The sequence below is a fragment of the Micromys minutus genome, assembly GCF_963924665.1.
Source record: "Micromys minutus genome assembly, chromosome: 17".
In the NCBI taxonomy this organism is placed as follows: Eukaryota; Metazoa; Chordata; class Mammalia; order Rodentia; family Muridae; genus Micromys; species Micromys minutus.
Genome location: NC_137952.1, coordinates 13,690,762 through 13,707,332, shown reverse-complemented (window position 1 = coordinate 13,707,332; position 16,571 = coordinate 13,690,762). Strand labels below are relative to the sequence as shown.

The following is a 16,571-nucleotide window of genomic DNA, read 5'->3' as shown; positions in this document are numbered from 1 at the left end:
TAAAGATTAAACATAATAATTTTAAATACCAAAAATTGCCCCAAGGCTATCTTCTTAGCTCTTGAGTTATTAATGATTTAAGGCCTAGGTGTCCCCATTCTGAGAGGGTGCTATACACTTATTGGCTTTTTTGTTGTTGTTCTTTTTTTTTTTTCCCTAAGAAGGACTGAGGCTTCCATTTTTTTGGCCTTTTATTTTGAGCTTCATATGATCTGTGAGTTGTTTCTTGGGTATTCAGAGCTTTCTGGGGCTAGTATCCAATTATCAGTGACTGCATATTATGTCTGTTCTTTTGTGACTGGGTTACCTCACTCAGGATGATATTCTCTAGATGCATTCATTTTCCTAGGAATTTCATAAAGTCATTGTTTCTGATAGCTGAGTAGTACTCCATTGTGTAAGTGTACCACAATATCTGTATCCATTCATCTACTGAAGGACATCTGGGTTCTTTCCAGCTTCAGGCTATTATAAATAAGGCTGCTATGAACATGGTGGAGCATCCAAAAAATCTTTAAGAATGCCTTTAGCCCCAGCAACTTTGACTGAAATTACTATTAGCAGAGTAAACATACTTTTTCATTTTCATCACAGACTATTTCTTTGATATGTTTAACTTACAGCTATAGTACCTATTCATATGGAGCTTTTGGCATGTATGGTATGTTTGTGTATATGCATGCTTTGCATGTATGTAGGAACACAAGTGCGTGGCAGTCAGGCTGCTGTCAGATGTCTTCTCTTTCACTCTCCACCTTGTGTGTAGAGGTAGGGTTGCTCACTTGAAACCCAGACTGGCTTATTCAGTTAATCTGGCTAGCCAGCTTCCTCCAAGGATCCCTGAGGGCTGCCACATCCACCAGCACTTGTTTGGGTGCTTAAGACCAAACACTGGTCTTTATTTGCACATGGCAAGTGCTTTGACCAGCTGCCTCCACAGCCCAATATGTTGTACATTTTTAAATATCTGTAGTAAAATATAAACAAAAGCAGGGAATAGGAACCTCAATATTGGCACCCAACATCCATGTCTCTCTACCAAATCCTATATTTCATCAAGTTATTTTGGTTCTGAAATTATTTTTAAAGATGCCATTTATGTGCTACTTTAAAAAGAAATGGACCCTCTAATCTCTAAAGTAATGTGAATAAAACAGGCACATAATTATTAAAAGACTAGAGTGCTTCAAGCAACAACAGCAAGATCCAATGATATGAAATTCCCGTTCTACTTCTGCCCATCAAATGAAGAACAGGTTGAATTACTGTGCTGGTAATACAGTATAAAAACTAAAACGGAAAGGGGACGACCAGATTTACTCAGAGACAGAGACAGGTTGAGACTGACTAAGTAGGCAGTTTTTCCTAATTTAAACTCAGTGACCTGGACCTGTCACTGCTGCCATACTTTAACAATGAGAACAACACTTCAAGTGTAACTGATATACACTGACATTACTACTCAGAGTTGGTTAAAAATAATTTATCTAATTCAGACAGTGATATTGAACAACTTTAATCCCAGTGCTGCAGGGGCAGAGGCAGGCAGATCTTTGAATCTGAGGCCAGACTGGTCTACAAAGTGAGTTCCAAGACAGCCACGGTTACACAGAGAAACGCTGTCTCAAAAAATGTTTTTAAATCATCTAAATAAAACCATTCTATATTATGCTTAGGAGATTTTACACACACAAATATACATACATTCTTTTCACTTTAAGCAAATCCAGAAACTGTCAAGAATAGTTAAGTGGCAGGAAAAAAAGAAAAAGAGTTCAAGCATGGTCTTGTTTTCTTACCTGGCTCAGTGCTTTTTCTAGTGTCATCCAGACCAACATTTTTACAAAAAGTCACAGGAGCAATCTCTCTGTTTTCTGACAGACCTATTGGTTTCTCCTTCAGCAATAAAGGGATGCTGGAAGTTACAGTGGTTTTAGTTTGGTTTATTTTTGGCCGAGGACTAGGGGCTACAAACTTCATGTAGCCTGGAGTTTTCTTTGGTTTTTTATCTGGAGTAGGAAGATCAAAGGCCGGCCTTGCACTTGTGTTTACTGAGTCTGCAGATGGAGTTCCATGAGACAAATGTGGGTCTCCCAGCAGACCTTCACGGCATGCTCCTTCTGACAGGATGTCGTTTACTGCCTCTGCTTTCTCTCGGTTGTTTAGCAACATGCACTGTCTTTCTTTAACATCCACCAAGGGAAAGAGACCACTGTTCTCACCAGGAAGCTGTTTTTCTGAGGAAATTGTCAGGGGAACTGCAGTTTTGAATTCTGTGGCTTGTGAAGCATGACTGTCTCCTTGGTTAACCTGAGCGTTTGAGATGCTCACACTGCTTTCTGAAGCTCCCAAACGGTTCTTAAGTGGACTGTTTTGTATGTCAATTATATTTGTCCTTGTAGTTCTTTCTGCAGGGCCTGAGGCAGGTCTCACTGATGTTGGCATAGTATTAATACTGTTTTCTGATTTCTTAAGTCCTGTCAAATTATTACCAGAGCTAGCAGATGGGCTGGGTGGGCTGATTACTGCAGCACAGGCAATGGCTGCTGCAGGCTTCTGGGGAGCCTTACTGGCTGGCTGATAACAAGAACAGAGCTCTATGCTGCACTGACTCTCTTCTCTTAATGTTTGTTTTATTTTTTGGTACTTAACATCTAACATAACATTACTTGAATCCTGTAAATCATGTTTCTTACATGGATCAAGATTTAGTTTTATATCTAGAAGTGAATCTAAACCCGCTTTGATTTGGTCATGGTTTGTAATTTCCTTCTCTGTTGCATTTTCCAGATCTACTGGAAACAAATTGAATTGCTGTTTGAATGGGTTGCTTTCAGAACCATCTGTGTTACAGCTTCTTTTGTGAGCTATCTCATTTGACATACCATTTAAGGAGGCTTTGTTACTTCGAGTGTCCAGTGGTACAACTACAACACTGTGGGGAAGACCAAATCCTTCAGTTCCTTCTAGGCATATCTTTTCTGTTTCTAGTGATTCATCGACCACTAAAAATAAATTATTCGGTGAGTTAAATTCTGAGTATCCACTGGCTTTTTCCAGGCACAGCTTGTCTTTTACCTCTATAGTAATTGATTTTCTACTGTCAGTAACATTTGAAGTTTGTTCTTGATCAGTTACATCTTTATCTAGGACTTTGTGTGGAGACATTCCACTTTGGTTTCTGTCCTTAGATACCACCGTATTAATTTTGCTTATTTCAAAAGGCTGTAAATCTGTCATGAAGAAGACACAATAAGATGTTAGAATCTCAGCAAAGCTGCTTATAACATGTGTCACCTATGTTTTCTGAAAATATATTTAGACTTAATTAGTCTACTGGACATTAATAATACAAACATGACAACAATTTTATTCAAATATTGAGTTTCTATACTAAAGCACTGTATGTCTGGATGATAAATTCTTGGCTCTGCCCCAAAACATTTTTATTTCACAATATCAAAATCACATTGGTTTAACAGGGCGAGCAGCATGGATATTACCCAGTGGGCAAGCAGCATGAGGTGTTTACACAATGGTCTTCGTTTTTCCTGTATTTGTTCCCTTGGGGCACATAGTACAATCCCATATAAAGATATAACTGATACAAATTAATGTCTATACTAACCTCCATTACAACCCAGGTCTAAACATTCAGAAGTTGATAATTAGCTTGCTCATGTTTGACAATCATTTTGTTGTTATTACCCTGTAAGTATTTTAAAATTCTGGAATAATTTTGGGCCAATTCACAGAATATCTACTTACTGAAGACAATTTAGTTTATCATTGCTTTAAGTATAGAACCAAATCATAAGTATAGTTAAAATAACTAGAACATTTCAGGTCTTGAAGGGCTATATTGGTTCAAGCATTCTCCAACATCTCCACCAAGTGGCTATCCACCCTCAGCGGAACACCTCAGTCAGTGCCACTTTAAGCTACTCTTCATAGTGGAGGAATTGGCCCAGTCTAAAGCAACAGAAATGCTGTGGTCTGCTCACCAGAAGTATACTGGTGACCCAGAGAATGTTCTCTGCAAAGACACTGTTAAAGACTCATTTGCAAAATACTTCTTTACAGTCAGATGAATAGTGCTTCCTAACAATATTAGAAGCTGTAACAATAATAAACTGTAGCTGTCAGTTCCCTAAATGGTAGAGGAGGGCCCACCATGTACTTTATCAATGTGATGGGAAGGTTACCTTCCGCAGTTTTTCCTACAGGTAGATCTTTCTTTTCCTCTTTTCCTCTGTATTCAGTATTCAAACAAAAACTCTTTGTATTTTTCCTCCATATTTCTTGACCAGAACTGTACTTTTGTGTGACAGTATTTTTTGATGTTTTACTAGATAACTCATCACTATTTTCATCATTTAGTTCTGGAACGCTCTAGTATAAAATAGACAAAAGACTTTAAGTGTGTTAGACATATGAGCAAACTTTGCTGATGAGGTTGACTATAGTTCAGCTATTCAGCGTTTCATGAGTTGCTTGTGTACAGCCTCATGTTTAAACAAACTGGAGAGCTCTATCTGCTGACAATCCTGTCTCTCCCGTTATCACTGCACACAGGCTGCTTCAGTAGCATGTTATATACTACAAGACAGCAAACAAACCTGGAGTAGTTCTACACACCTAGACTTCTAGCACCCAGGAGGCTGAAGTAAGAGGATCATCAGGAGTTTGGAGCCAGCCTAAACTTTAGTGTGCTACAGGGTGGAACCAGTCTCAAAAACATTTCCTTTTTTCTCATATAAAATATGACTTGTGATGCACCGCACTAGGCTTTGGGATATAATAATGAACAAAACACATTCCCTGCCCTCAGAAGACTTGGTTTAGTATGCATATTAGAAACAAAATAAGATAACTTCAGTAGAATGTAGGAAATGTGCAGCATTATAAACCAATACAGAATCCCCATGGTCCTGCTGTGACGTATGAGGAGGAGCACAGAAGAGGATGAGGAGGAGCACAGAAGAGGATGAGGAGGAGCACAGAAGAGGATGAGGAGAAGCACAGAAGAGGATGAGGAGAGCACAGAGGGTATGAGAAGGAGCACAGAAGAGGATGAGGAGGAGCACAGAAGATGATGAGGAGGAGCACAGAAGAGGATGAGGAGGAGCACAGAAGAGGATGAGGAGGAGCACAGAAGAGGATGAGGAGGAGCACAGAGGGTATGAGGAGAGCACAGAGGGAGCAGGAAAAGACAGAAAGGCTTGGGAGGGAGATGAATGCAGACTTTGTAGTCAGAAGTGACATCTTTCTCTTCTCGTTCTAAGCCACTTAACTAAACCCAACTCACACTCAGCTGTGTCTGCTTTCTCATCTATGGCATGAAGACGCTGTAAAGATGAAATCATATATACAAAACTTTACAGCATCTTTCCTCAGTTACTAAGGACAGGAACTATTTTTACCAGTTTAAGAGGCAGCCTAGGAGGTGAAGGGGAAAGAATAAAACAGTAAAATACAGTAGAAAAAAAAGAGGTAGGTAACTGAAGGGGACAAAAATTATAAGCACTTAAAGAGACTGAAAAGTGTTCGTTGGATACAGTGTCTGCTGGCTGTGGTGTACTGGTCACTGGGTGGGCTGGGGTGACAAAGCCAGACTGCCTTCTGCTGGAGAATGAATAGGAGTAAGAAAAAAAGAATTTGTTCTTTGTTCTTTCAGCAAACTTGCCTCAACATAAAAAGAGAAGACTTAGAGATGGATTTAGAGCCTGTATCATGTCAAAGGCCTTTCTCCAGGTGATGTCATGTAGTTCCTGTCTTTCGGTCTGTTTATGTGCTAGATTATGTTTACAGATTTATATAAGTTGAGCCATCCCTGAATCTCTTAGGTGAAACCAATTTGATCATGATATACAATCTTTTTCACATGTTCTTGAATTTGGTTTGCAAGTATTTTATTGAGAAATTTTATGTCTATGTATGTTCCTCAAAGATTAGCCTATAATTTTCTCTTTTGATAGATTTTGGTCTGGCTCTATAAGTTGGATAGAAGTAAAATGTGTAATAACAATAACAGAAGGAACATGAAGGAGAAAAACGACAACACGACTATAGGGACTCATTCCTACCAAAAGCTCTGAAGTGTTGTTATCTGAAAGTGTATTATGATAAACTCCAGGGCAGGGAGGGCACCAAGCCATGGCATGAGGGCCAAATCCAGGCCAATGCCTGTTCTTGTACATATGATTTTTTGGTACAGAACAATATTTATTGTGAATGTATTTAACACTTTTAAGCTGCAAATATAAAATGTTAAAGTAGCAAACTTTGTGCTATATGCATTACCATAATAACAAAATAAAAGTAATAGTCCTCTTGGGGTAAATAAGTAAAAGGCATTCCCCTGCTATTACTTACAACAAAAGGAAACTGGGGCTCTAACATGGAGGTGCATATTGGGAATGCTAATACTCGGGGAGACAGAGGCTGAAAGATCATAAATTCAAATTCATTCTTGGCTACACAGTGAGTTCAAGGCAGCTTGGGCTACATAGGACCCTGTCTAAAAAGCAACAAGAACAAAAACACAGGGGGCAGGGGGAGTAAAAGAAAGACAGAAAATGAATATTTCCATTAAAGCAATGAATTAAAGTTATAATGTAAGCACTAACCACTTTTGTTTTGGTATCTTTTGTTAATTTCTTTTTAAAGTTTCTTTTGCTTTTCTTTTTTGTTATTGTTTTTCTTTTTTTTTTTTTTTGAGATAGAGGAAAAAAAACACGCAGTTGGGTACATAGGGAGATAGGGAGGAGCTGGAGGGAAAAATTCATGACCAAAATATATTATATAAAACATTTTTAAATAAAAAATTTAAACATTACTAATAAAAATCACAGTTGCTGTATTCCTTATGAAATAAACTAGACCTAGAACAACAAATTTTACCAGAATAAAGATGAACACTTTATAATAATAGAAAGGACAATTAATCAAGAAGTTGTGTATTACAATGATCATAGTCAAATGCTTACTGAGTTCAAAATACATGAGGCAATACCTAACAGAACTGAAAAGAGAAAGAAATTCACAGCTGAAACTCCAGGTGAGACAAGAACACAAACCACTAGGGTGAGACTTGAGTAGCACTGGAGGCCAGCCTCACCTGTGCACACCTGTCACCTTCACCAAAGCAGCCAGCCTCACCTGTGCACACCTGTCACCTTCACCAAAGCAGCAACAGAATACACTGTATTTTAAGGGTATGTGAAGTATTAACCAAGATCGAAAATAAGCCTCATCACTAAACAAGTCTTAGTATACTTAAAGGCATGGAAGGTCTGTTATAAAATGTTATCTTGCCACAACCAAATTTAATTTGAAAATTCTCAAATACTTGGAGATTAAATGACATATTTTCAAAATGTCACATTACTACCCATGGGTCAAAAAAATATTCCACAATAAAAATCTTAAGACACTTTGAACTGCTAGGCATGATGGCACACACTGTAATCCTAGCATTCAGGAAATGGAAGCAGGATTACAAGTTCAAGACCAGTCTCGATTACACTTGGAAATCTGTATTATTTATTATTGTTGTTATTATTATTTTAAATAGAATTACAAAGTTGGGAATGTAGCTCAGTGCTAGAATGTTTTTCAAGCATGTGCAAAGTCCGAGATTAAATCCACAGCACTGAGTAAGAGTGAACATTATACAGTTAAAAGTACCGAGAGGCTTCATAACTTGAACTTGTAACTTTAAATGCTTGTAATTAGAAAACAAGATAAATAAACAGTTAAAACTTTAAGTTGCAATAATCAGCAGCTAGAAAGAGGATATAAATCCAAGTAACTGGTATACAGAAAATAAGAAAGCAACATCAAAACAGCAAGCAGAGGGGAAAGGACACAGGAAATCAAAGAAGCAGAGTTCTCTGAGAAGGCTGAAAAAATGGAAAATATTCTAACCAAGCATATCAAGAAAAAAAGAAAAGAGTTGAATTTCCACTATCAAGAATGAAAAGGAACATAACAGAAATCCCTGAAGTCCAGATCATCATTAGGGGCTATCTTAAAAGTTTATAATCTAATACATTTAAAAATTGTGGAATATTTCTAGACAGATATGACTTATTAAAAATAAACCAAGAAAACCCAAGCAAATCAAAACACACAGTGAAATTTAAATACTTTCACATCTCATAAGCAACTCCAGAAAAATAGGGCGAAATCAACAGAGCAAAACCAACAGCTTGTCTACGTACCAATGAACTCCCTAAGAAACAAATCAGGGTTTGGTTTGCATAGGGTTGCAAAACCCTTCAGCTTCTTTAGTCCTTTCTCTAGCTCCTCCCTTGGGGTCCCGGTGCTCAGTCCGATGGTTAGCTGCAAGCATCCTCATCTGTATCAGTATGGCTCTGGCAGAGCCTCTGAGGAGGCGTCCATATCAGGCTCCTGCCAATAAGCACTTCTTGGCATCAGCAATAGTGACGGTTTGGTGGCTGAAGCTCCCAGGGACTAAAACACCAACCATTGAGCACACATGGAGAGACCCATGGCTCCCACTGCATATGTAGTAGAGGACAGCATGGTCTGACATCAATGGGTGAAGAGGCCTTTGGTCCAATGAAGGCTCATTTTCCCAGTGTAGGGGAATGCCAAGGTGCTGAGGTGAGAGTGGGAGGTTGGGAGAGGGAGGATCTTCATGGAAGCAAGGGGAGGGGAAGGGGATAACATTAGAAATGTAAATACAGAGAATATTCAATAAAATTATTTTAAAAAAGAAAGAAAGAAATCAGGGGCATATCCCATGACAGCAGACTTGGGAAGAAACTCTCAGTCAAATTGGCAAAAACGAACACAATCTCAATGGAAACAGTGGAACACTTCAGAAATTGATAGATTCTAAAAGCAAAATGCAAATGTAAGAAATCTACAATAGCAAAAAGGAACTGAAACTAAAACAAGGGAACTGTTAAGATGTTTACAAGCTGCACTGATGTGAACACTGTGTTACTGGAATCAGTTTCTATGTCGGATGATTTCAGGACCAATACAACAGAGTCCAGAAATAGACCCATATACTGAAGAATGTCTCAAGCTACAGTGGAAGAAAAAAGAGTTTTCTTTTTCTTTTCTGAGATAGAAACTCTCTACTCATAGTCCTGGCTGTCCAGAAACTTGCTTTGTAGACCAGGCTGGCCTCAAGCTCACAGAAATCTGCCTGCCTCTGCCTCCTGAGTGCTGGGACTAAAGGTGTGCCCCACCGTAAAGGACAAAAAAGGGTTTTCAACAAATGTGGTTCTGGGCAATTAAGAATCCATACTGTGTATGTTCAACCATCCCTGCATCCGTGGGATAAAGCCCACTTGATCATGATAGATGATCATTTTGATGTGTTCTTGGATTTAGTTTGTGACAATTTTATTATTTTTGCATTGATATTCATATGTGAAATTGGTCTAAATTTTTTTTTCTTTGTTGGGTTTTAGTATGGTTTAGGTATAAACATAATTGTGGCTTCAAAGAATGAATTGAGTAGTGTTCCTTCGGTTTCTATTTTGTGAAACAGTTTGAAGAGTATTGGTATTAGGTCTTCTTTGGAGGTCTATTAGAATTCTGCACTGAACCCATCTGGTCCTGGGCTTTGTTTTGGCAGGGGAGGAGCTGGGAGTCTCTTAATGACTGCTTCTATTTGGGTGGGGGGTTATGGGACTATTTAAATGTTTTATCTGATCCTGATTTAACTTTGGTACCTGTTATCTGTCTAGAAAATTGTTCATTTCATCTAGATTTTTCAGTTTTGTTGAGTATAGGCTTTTGTAGTAGGATCTGATGATTTTTTGAATTTCCTCAGTTTCTGTTATGTCTCACTTTTCATTTGTGATTTTGTTAATTTGGATTCTGTCTCTGTTCCCTCTGGTTAGTCTGGCTAAGGGTTTACCTATCTTGTTGCTTTTCTCAAAGAACCAACTCCTGGTTTTGTTGATTCTTTGTATAGTTCTTTTTGTTTCTACTTAGTTGATTTCAGCCCTGAGTTTGATTATTTTCTGCCATCTATTCCTCTTGGGTGTATCTGCTTCTTTTTTTTCTACAGCTTTCAGGTGTGTTGTCAAGTTGCTAGAGTATGCTCTCTCCAGTTTCTTTTTGCAGGCACTCAGAGCTATGAGTATTTCTCTTAGCACTGCTTTCATTGTATCCCATAAGTTTGGGTATATTGTGCCTTCCTTTTCAGTAAATTCTTCCTTTATTTCTTCATCGACAAAGTTATCATTGAGTAGAGTCTGGTTCAGCTTCCATGTGTTTGTGGGCTTTCTGTTGTTTTTGTTGTTATTGAAGACTAACGATAGTCCGTGGTGACTGGATAGGACACATGGGATTATTTCTATCATCTTGTATCTGTTGAGTCCTGTTTTGTAACCGATTATATGGTCAATTGTGGAGAAGGTACCATGAGGTGCTGAGAAGAGGGTAAAAGCAGAGAGTAGACTTCCCACTCTCTCCCTTCCTACCTATTCAATATAGTACGTAAAGTCCTAGACAGAGCAATTAGACAACAAAAGGAGGTCAAAGGGATGGGATACAAACTGGAAAGGAAGAAGTCAAAATATCACTATTTGCAGATGGTATGATAGTATACTAAAGTGATCCCAAAAACTCCACCTAAGAACTCCTAAATGTGATAAACAACTTCAGCAAAGTAGCTGGATATAAAATTAGCTCAAACAAATTAGTAACCTTTCTCTACTCAAAGGATAAACAGGCTGAGAAAGAAATTGGGGAAGCAACACCCTTCACAATAGTCACAAGCAATATAAAATACCTTGATGTGACTCTAATCAAGCAAATGAAAGATCTGTATGACAATGATTCCAAGTCTCTGAAGAAAGAAATCAAAGAAGATCTCAGAAGATGGAAAGATCTCTCATGCTCATGGATTGGGAGGATTAATATAGTAAAAATGGCCATCTTGCCAAAAGCAATCTACAGAAATAATACAAAACAATCAAAATCTCAACTCAATTCTTCATAGAGTTATAAAGATCAATTTGCAAATTCACTTGGAATTACATAAAACCCAGGATAGGCAGCCATCTTCCAGTTAACATGCCAAAATGATGAACACAAAGGTAAAGAGGAAATACAATGGGTATATGTTCTCTAGTCCTTTTAGAAACTTCTTGTTGTTCCTTTGGCCACACACATGTAAATCTACAGGAAGGGTGATACTGTAGATATCAAGGGAATGAGCACTGTTCAAAAAGGAATGTCCCGGAAGTGTTACCATGGCAAAACCAGAAGAGTCTACAGTGTCACCCAGCATTGCCGTAGGCATCATAATAATAAGGAAGTTAAGGGCAAGATTTTGGCTAAGAGGATCAATGTGTGGATTGACTACATGAGGCACTCGAAGAGCAGAGACAGTTTCCTGAAGCAGGTGAAGGAGAAGAAAAAGGAAGCCAAAGAGAAGGGCACTTGTGTTCAGTTGAAGTGCCAGCCTACGCCACCCAGAGAAGCATAATTTGAGGTACTAACGGAGAGAGAGAGAGCTGCTGGAGCCCATTCCCTATGAACTCATGGCCTAACGTACAAAAGTAATAAAGGACCCGGACTGCAAAGTGTTTGCCTTAAAAACAACAAAAACAGGATAGCAATAACTATTCTCAACAATAACAGAACTTCTGGGGGAATTACCATCCCTGACCTCAAGCTGTAGTACAGAGAAATAGTGATAAAAACAGCATGGTATTGGTAAAGAAAGGAAGGTAGATCAATGGAATAGAATTGAAGATTCAGAAATGAACCCACATACCTGTGGTCACTTGATCTTTGACAAAAAAGCTAAAACCATCAGTGAAAAAAAGACAGCATTTTCAACAAATGGTGCTAGTTCAACTGAAGGTTTGCATGTAGAAGAATGGAAATCGACCCATTCTTATCTCTGTGTACAAAGCTCAAGTCCAAGTGAATTAAGGACCTCCACATAAAACCAGATACACTCAAACTAATATAAGAGAAAGTGGGGAAGATCCTGGAACACTTGGATACAGGAGGAAATTTCCTGAACAGAACACCAATGGCTTATGCTCTAAGATCAACAATCAACAAATGGAACCTCATAAAAATTCAAAGGTTTTGTAAGGCAAAAGACACTGTCAAGAGGACAGAACAGCAACCAACAGACTGGGGAAAGATCTTTACCAATACTACATCTGATAGACAGGTAATATCCAATATATACAAAGAACTCAAGAAATTAGACTCCAGAGAACCAAATAATCCTATTAAAAAATAGGGTACAGAGAGAATTCTCAATTGAGGAATACAGAATGGCTGAGAAGCACCTAAAGAAATGCTCAACATCCTTAGTCATCAGGGGAGTGCATATCAGAATAACCCCGAGATTCCACCTCATACCACTCAGAATGTCTAAGACAAAAACCCAGGTGACAGCAGATTCTGGTGGGGATGTGGAGAAAGAGGAACACTGCTCCACTGTTGGTGGGATTGCAAGCTGGTACAACTACTCTGAAAATTAGACTGGCATTTCCTCAGAAAATTTGGACATATACCTGAGGACTCAGCTATACCATTCTTGGGCATATACATTTCAAATGTAAATAAATAAAATATCCAATAAAAATCCATGTTCAAGAGACTCTTGAGCCTTATGTAAATCTCCATAGAAATACCAAATAAAAATGTATAGCAGACAATATGGCTGTACTAACTTGTTAAAATCTGAACAATTTATATATAAAAAAATAACTAGCAATGGTCCTAATTTAACAGTTAACACCCCCAAACATATTTAAATTTTACCTGATATTTATTACATTCCTCATTTTTTCTCTGTTCACATAATTTGTTGTAATGTTCTTGCAACTTAACATGAGTTTCCTTAAGTGATGACAACTCATTTTTAATCCCATTCATTTCTCTACTAAGTTCTTCAACCTAGAATAAAATTAATCCAAAATGAGCAAGTATATAAATTTTACCTGAAAACCTTGTTTTATAAAAAAAATAAAAATAACAATAAAATTAACTATTCTTATTAAGGAATAACATTGTAAACAGTGACAAGTATTTAACAAACATGATTGTATAATTATATTTTTTGAAAAATGTGAGGTTTAAAAAGATTAAGTAACTTGCCCAACTCAGTGCAGATTGAAAAATGGTCAAGATAGCAATAAAAAATAAACCTAGGGTCTGTGCTGCTAAATACCTCCTTATAAATAAGATTTACTCCTAGTCAGAAAGTCCTAGGTGCCATTTAAATCTCCATCATCGTACACTTATGTGCCATCCTCTGAGCTGGAGGTGTGGAATGATCAGCTACAGCAGATGCTGGCAGCTCACATTCACATCTGGGAACTGGGTGTCCACTGCCTGTGCAACTCACAATTGCTTTCTTTGGGAATTTTTTTCCATAGAAAGCTAACATGTAACAACAAACAGACACACAGACTATATATAGAGCTGATATCCATTGAAGAAAGAAAATCCTTACAAAACCAAAGTGGCTTTTTCTTACTCAACCATATCCTGTTTGGGACTACAAAACTATTATAGTTTATGATTGCAGAATCTAAAAATCCTATAATAAAACCATTTTATTTAAACTTGTAAATTACAACCTCACCAACAAAACTGCTTCTCTTTTTTCTAAGAAAAAATGTGTTATTTAGGTGTTTATGTGTGTCTCTGCGTGCATTTGTGCACATGTGTGTGTGCTCATGAAGGCAAGAACTGGGCATCAGAATTCCTGGAGTAATGGGTGGTTGCTGGGTGCTGGAAACTACACCTGGTCCCCTGCAAGAGGACTCTTAAGGGATGTGTCATCGCTCTATCTAAATTTTCTCTATTCTTAATCCTTCCCCCCTTGCAAGTTGGCCATTGTTGTATTCTCAGAAGAGAAAGTGAACGTTAGTTTGTTTCCATTAACTGATCCTTTTGCACCAGGCTTGTTCTGTTTAGTTTGCAGCTACTTTGTACTTTCCAGCTCTAACCCTCAGAGCACCCCTCCCCCAGCCTCTTGAACACTACATGAGAAGGTAGTGGGGCAGAGCAACTGAGCTCACTGTACTTGTTTGATGATCTATTTTTCTAGGGGATATTATTAACCAATTTTTAGTACTGTGATATAAATATGGAATATTTTTCTTTAGATTTGAGTAGTGCATATCAAAACCATCATCAATGATCAAGTTGAGCTCTTAAAAAAATAAATTAGAAAAACTTAATAGCTACAAATAAATTGAGTTTTCTACATCAGAAATAAAATAAAATCATCTACAGAAAATGTTTAAAAACTTTTATTCAAATATATATTAGTACAATAAAGAAAATAATATTAGTACAGTGGTAGTCTAAATTAGAATATATATTTCTTAAAATATAGTTTCATAAACCCATAGAGACTTTCTAGTGTGTTAATTCTTTTATTAAAAAGTGATTAAAGGGCTGGAGAGATGGCTCAGTGGTTAAGAGCACTGACTGCTCTTCTGGAGGTACTGAGTTCAAATCCCAGGAACCACATGGTGGCTCACAACCATCTGTAATGAGATCTGATGCCCTCTTCTGGTGTGTCTGAAGACAGTGATAGTGTAATTATATATAATAAATAAATAAATCTATTTTTTTAAAAAAAAAGAGTGATTAAAGCCATGCTCTCTACATGTCATAGTTTGAGACACATCATCTTAATTCCTTTCTAAGAAACTGAAAATTGATACTAAGAAAAGGCAATTTTGTGATCTGTCACTCTTTGAAGTGAAATTTTGCATTGCAACTTGAATTTACATCATTTTCTACTACCGTTTTACACATTTTATTAAAATTAACATTTAGAGTAAAAGAAGTAACTGTGACTTAAAGGAAGTAGTTGTTTACAGTATATAATCTCATAATTAGCACAACAGAAATCATGTCCTGCATCCATGTTCTGACATGGTTCTGACACATCTCAACAAAACTCCTGAGGCTTTGCTCACCTACCATGGCTTACATATGATTCTAATTCTCTAAGACACACTGAAAAATTTTATTAAAATGCAAATTAATTTCCTTGTCACATATTAATAGCTATTCTATATTGTCACGTTTGCTTTATATGTTTATCTAAAATGCATACACTTATAGTCTTCCCTGCATAAAAAAAATCAGAGGAAATTTTATTAAATTTAGTTTTAAAAAATATACTCATATTTTTAAAAATATACTCATAATATAATCATATTTTGGGGGAAATATGATTGTAAGAAAAAAATGTTTCTGATTTATCAATTTTGCAGTATTTTCTCAGCATTCAATAGTTATATTAAATGTCTATAAATTTTTAAATACTTAACTATTTTATAATTTAATAAACCTACTTGTTTCCTCCAAGTTCCTAGTGCTTTCTCATGCTCCTTCTCAAGATCAAGGAACTTTTCTTCATTTTCTTTTACCTTCTCCCTTTGCAGCTCATTATCTCTTTCAAGGGTCTGCAATAAAATTAATTATCCAAAAAATAATCAATACCACATTAATGAATTTTGATGTGTTTTATGTTGCTCAGAGCTTTCCGTGGAACGTGCTGAAAGTGCCACACAGATCAGTGATAATGTGCTACCTCAACAATAATTTTCATAAATTAACAGAAAGGTGCTTAGAGTTTAGCTAACAAGAAATAGGGGGAGGCTGTGATGAAGAAACGGCTATAAAAGGGCATAAAAACATTGCCATTATTCAGTTTCACGGCATAAGTTTTAATGCACTGAAAAAGTAATATAAAGTACAGCACTGAAAGGCATCAAGTGTAGCACAAGCTCGCCTAACTTCCTAAAGACTCTTAACTGCCACAGGGCGTTTTTATCTGTTTATTTTACAAGTTAACTGGCTAGAAAACCTTAAAAAACAATTCTAATTTCAAATTAATACTTTCTGGCGTAACCTATTTTACACATCATTTAGTTACTTCATTAAATTAATGTTATAGAATCATTCTATCCCATTTTTTCAAATAAAAAAACTTTTTAAGAACAAAAAATATTGCCAAGTATTTTCTAAGACTAGTATTTTGTAACTGTGAATCACTATCACCAACTTGTATTTCAAACTGAAAAAGACATCTATATACCTATTACATTTAGAATTTTAATTTAATTCATTTGTTTGTCATTAAATCCATTTGTAAAGCCAGGTACACTTGGTAAAAATTCTCAGCCACACAAAGCAATCTAAAAGGGAATGGGGGGAAGTGACCTCTCTGCCTTCTCCCCAGAGCTGACACCTTACATGACCTGTAATCAGATTGCTCACTAAAGAAAAGCACACAAAACATCTTCCACATACATCTGAGAACCTTACCACACATACTTAACTGTTCTCTAATTTGCTTTTTTAAAAAGGCAAACTATTTCTTCTTTATTTCCCATACGATTACTATAATGTATTATAATATTAATATAAATTCATCTCATTTAAAAGTCTTAAGAATATTCTTTCTAAAGAGTTTTCAATTACATCTAGAACATCAATAGAGATAGGGTGTGTTCAGGGTGGTAAGGCTGTAGACACCTCTAGAATATCAATGTGTAAATATATCTGTGAAATTCGGGCAA

General features: G+C 36.8%; 1 protein-coding gene across 1 annotated transcript in view; it reads right to left on the bottom strand.

Moving 5' to 3' along the window:
• Positions 1–16,571, bottom strand: part of CCDC73 (coiled-coil domain containing 73) — a gene marked incomplete at its 3' end in the record, with an annotated part of 100,861 nt that overhangs the window by 5,202 nt on the left and 79,088 nt on the right. The window contains exons 12-15 of the mRNA XM_080931507.1: positions 15,342–15,452; positions 12,784–12,918; positions 4,206–4,392; positions 1,800–3,233 (exon numbers count right to left, since the gene is read on the bottom strand). Of these exons, the coding sequence (XP_080787633.1) occupies positions 1,800–3,233; positions 4,206–4,392; positions 12,784–12,918; positions 15,342–15,452 (1,867 nt within the window). The remainder of the gene's footprint in view (positions 1–1,799; positions 3,234–4,205; positions 4,393–12,783; positions 12,919–15,341; positions 15,453–16,571) is intronic.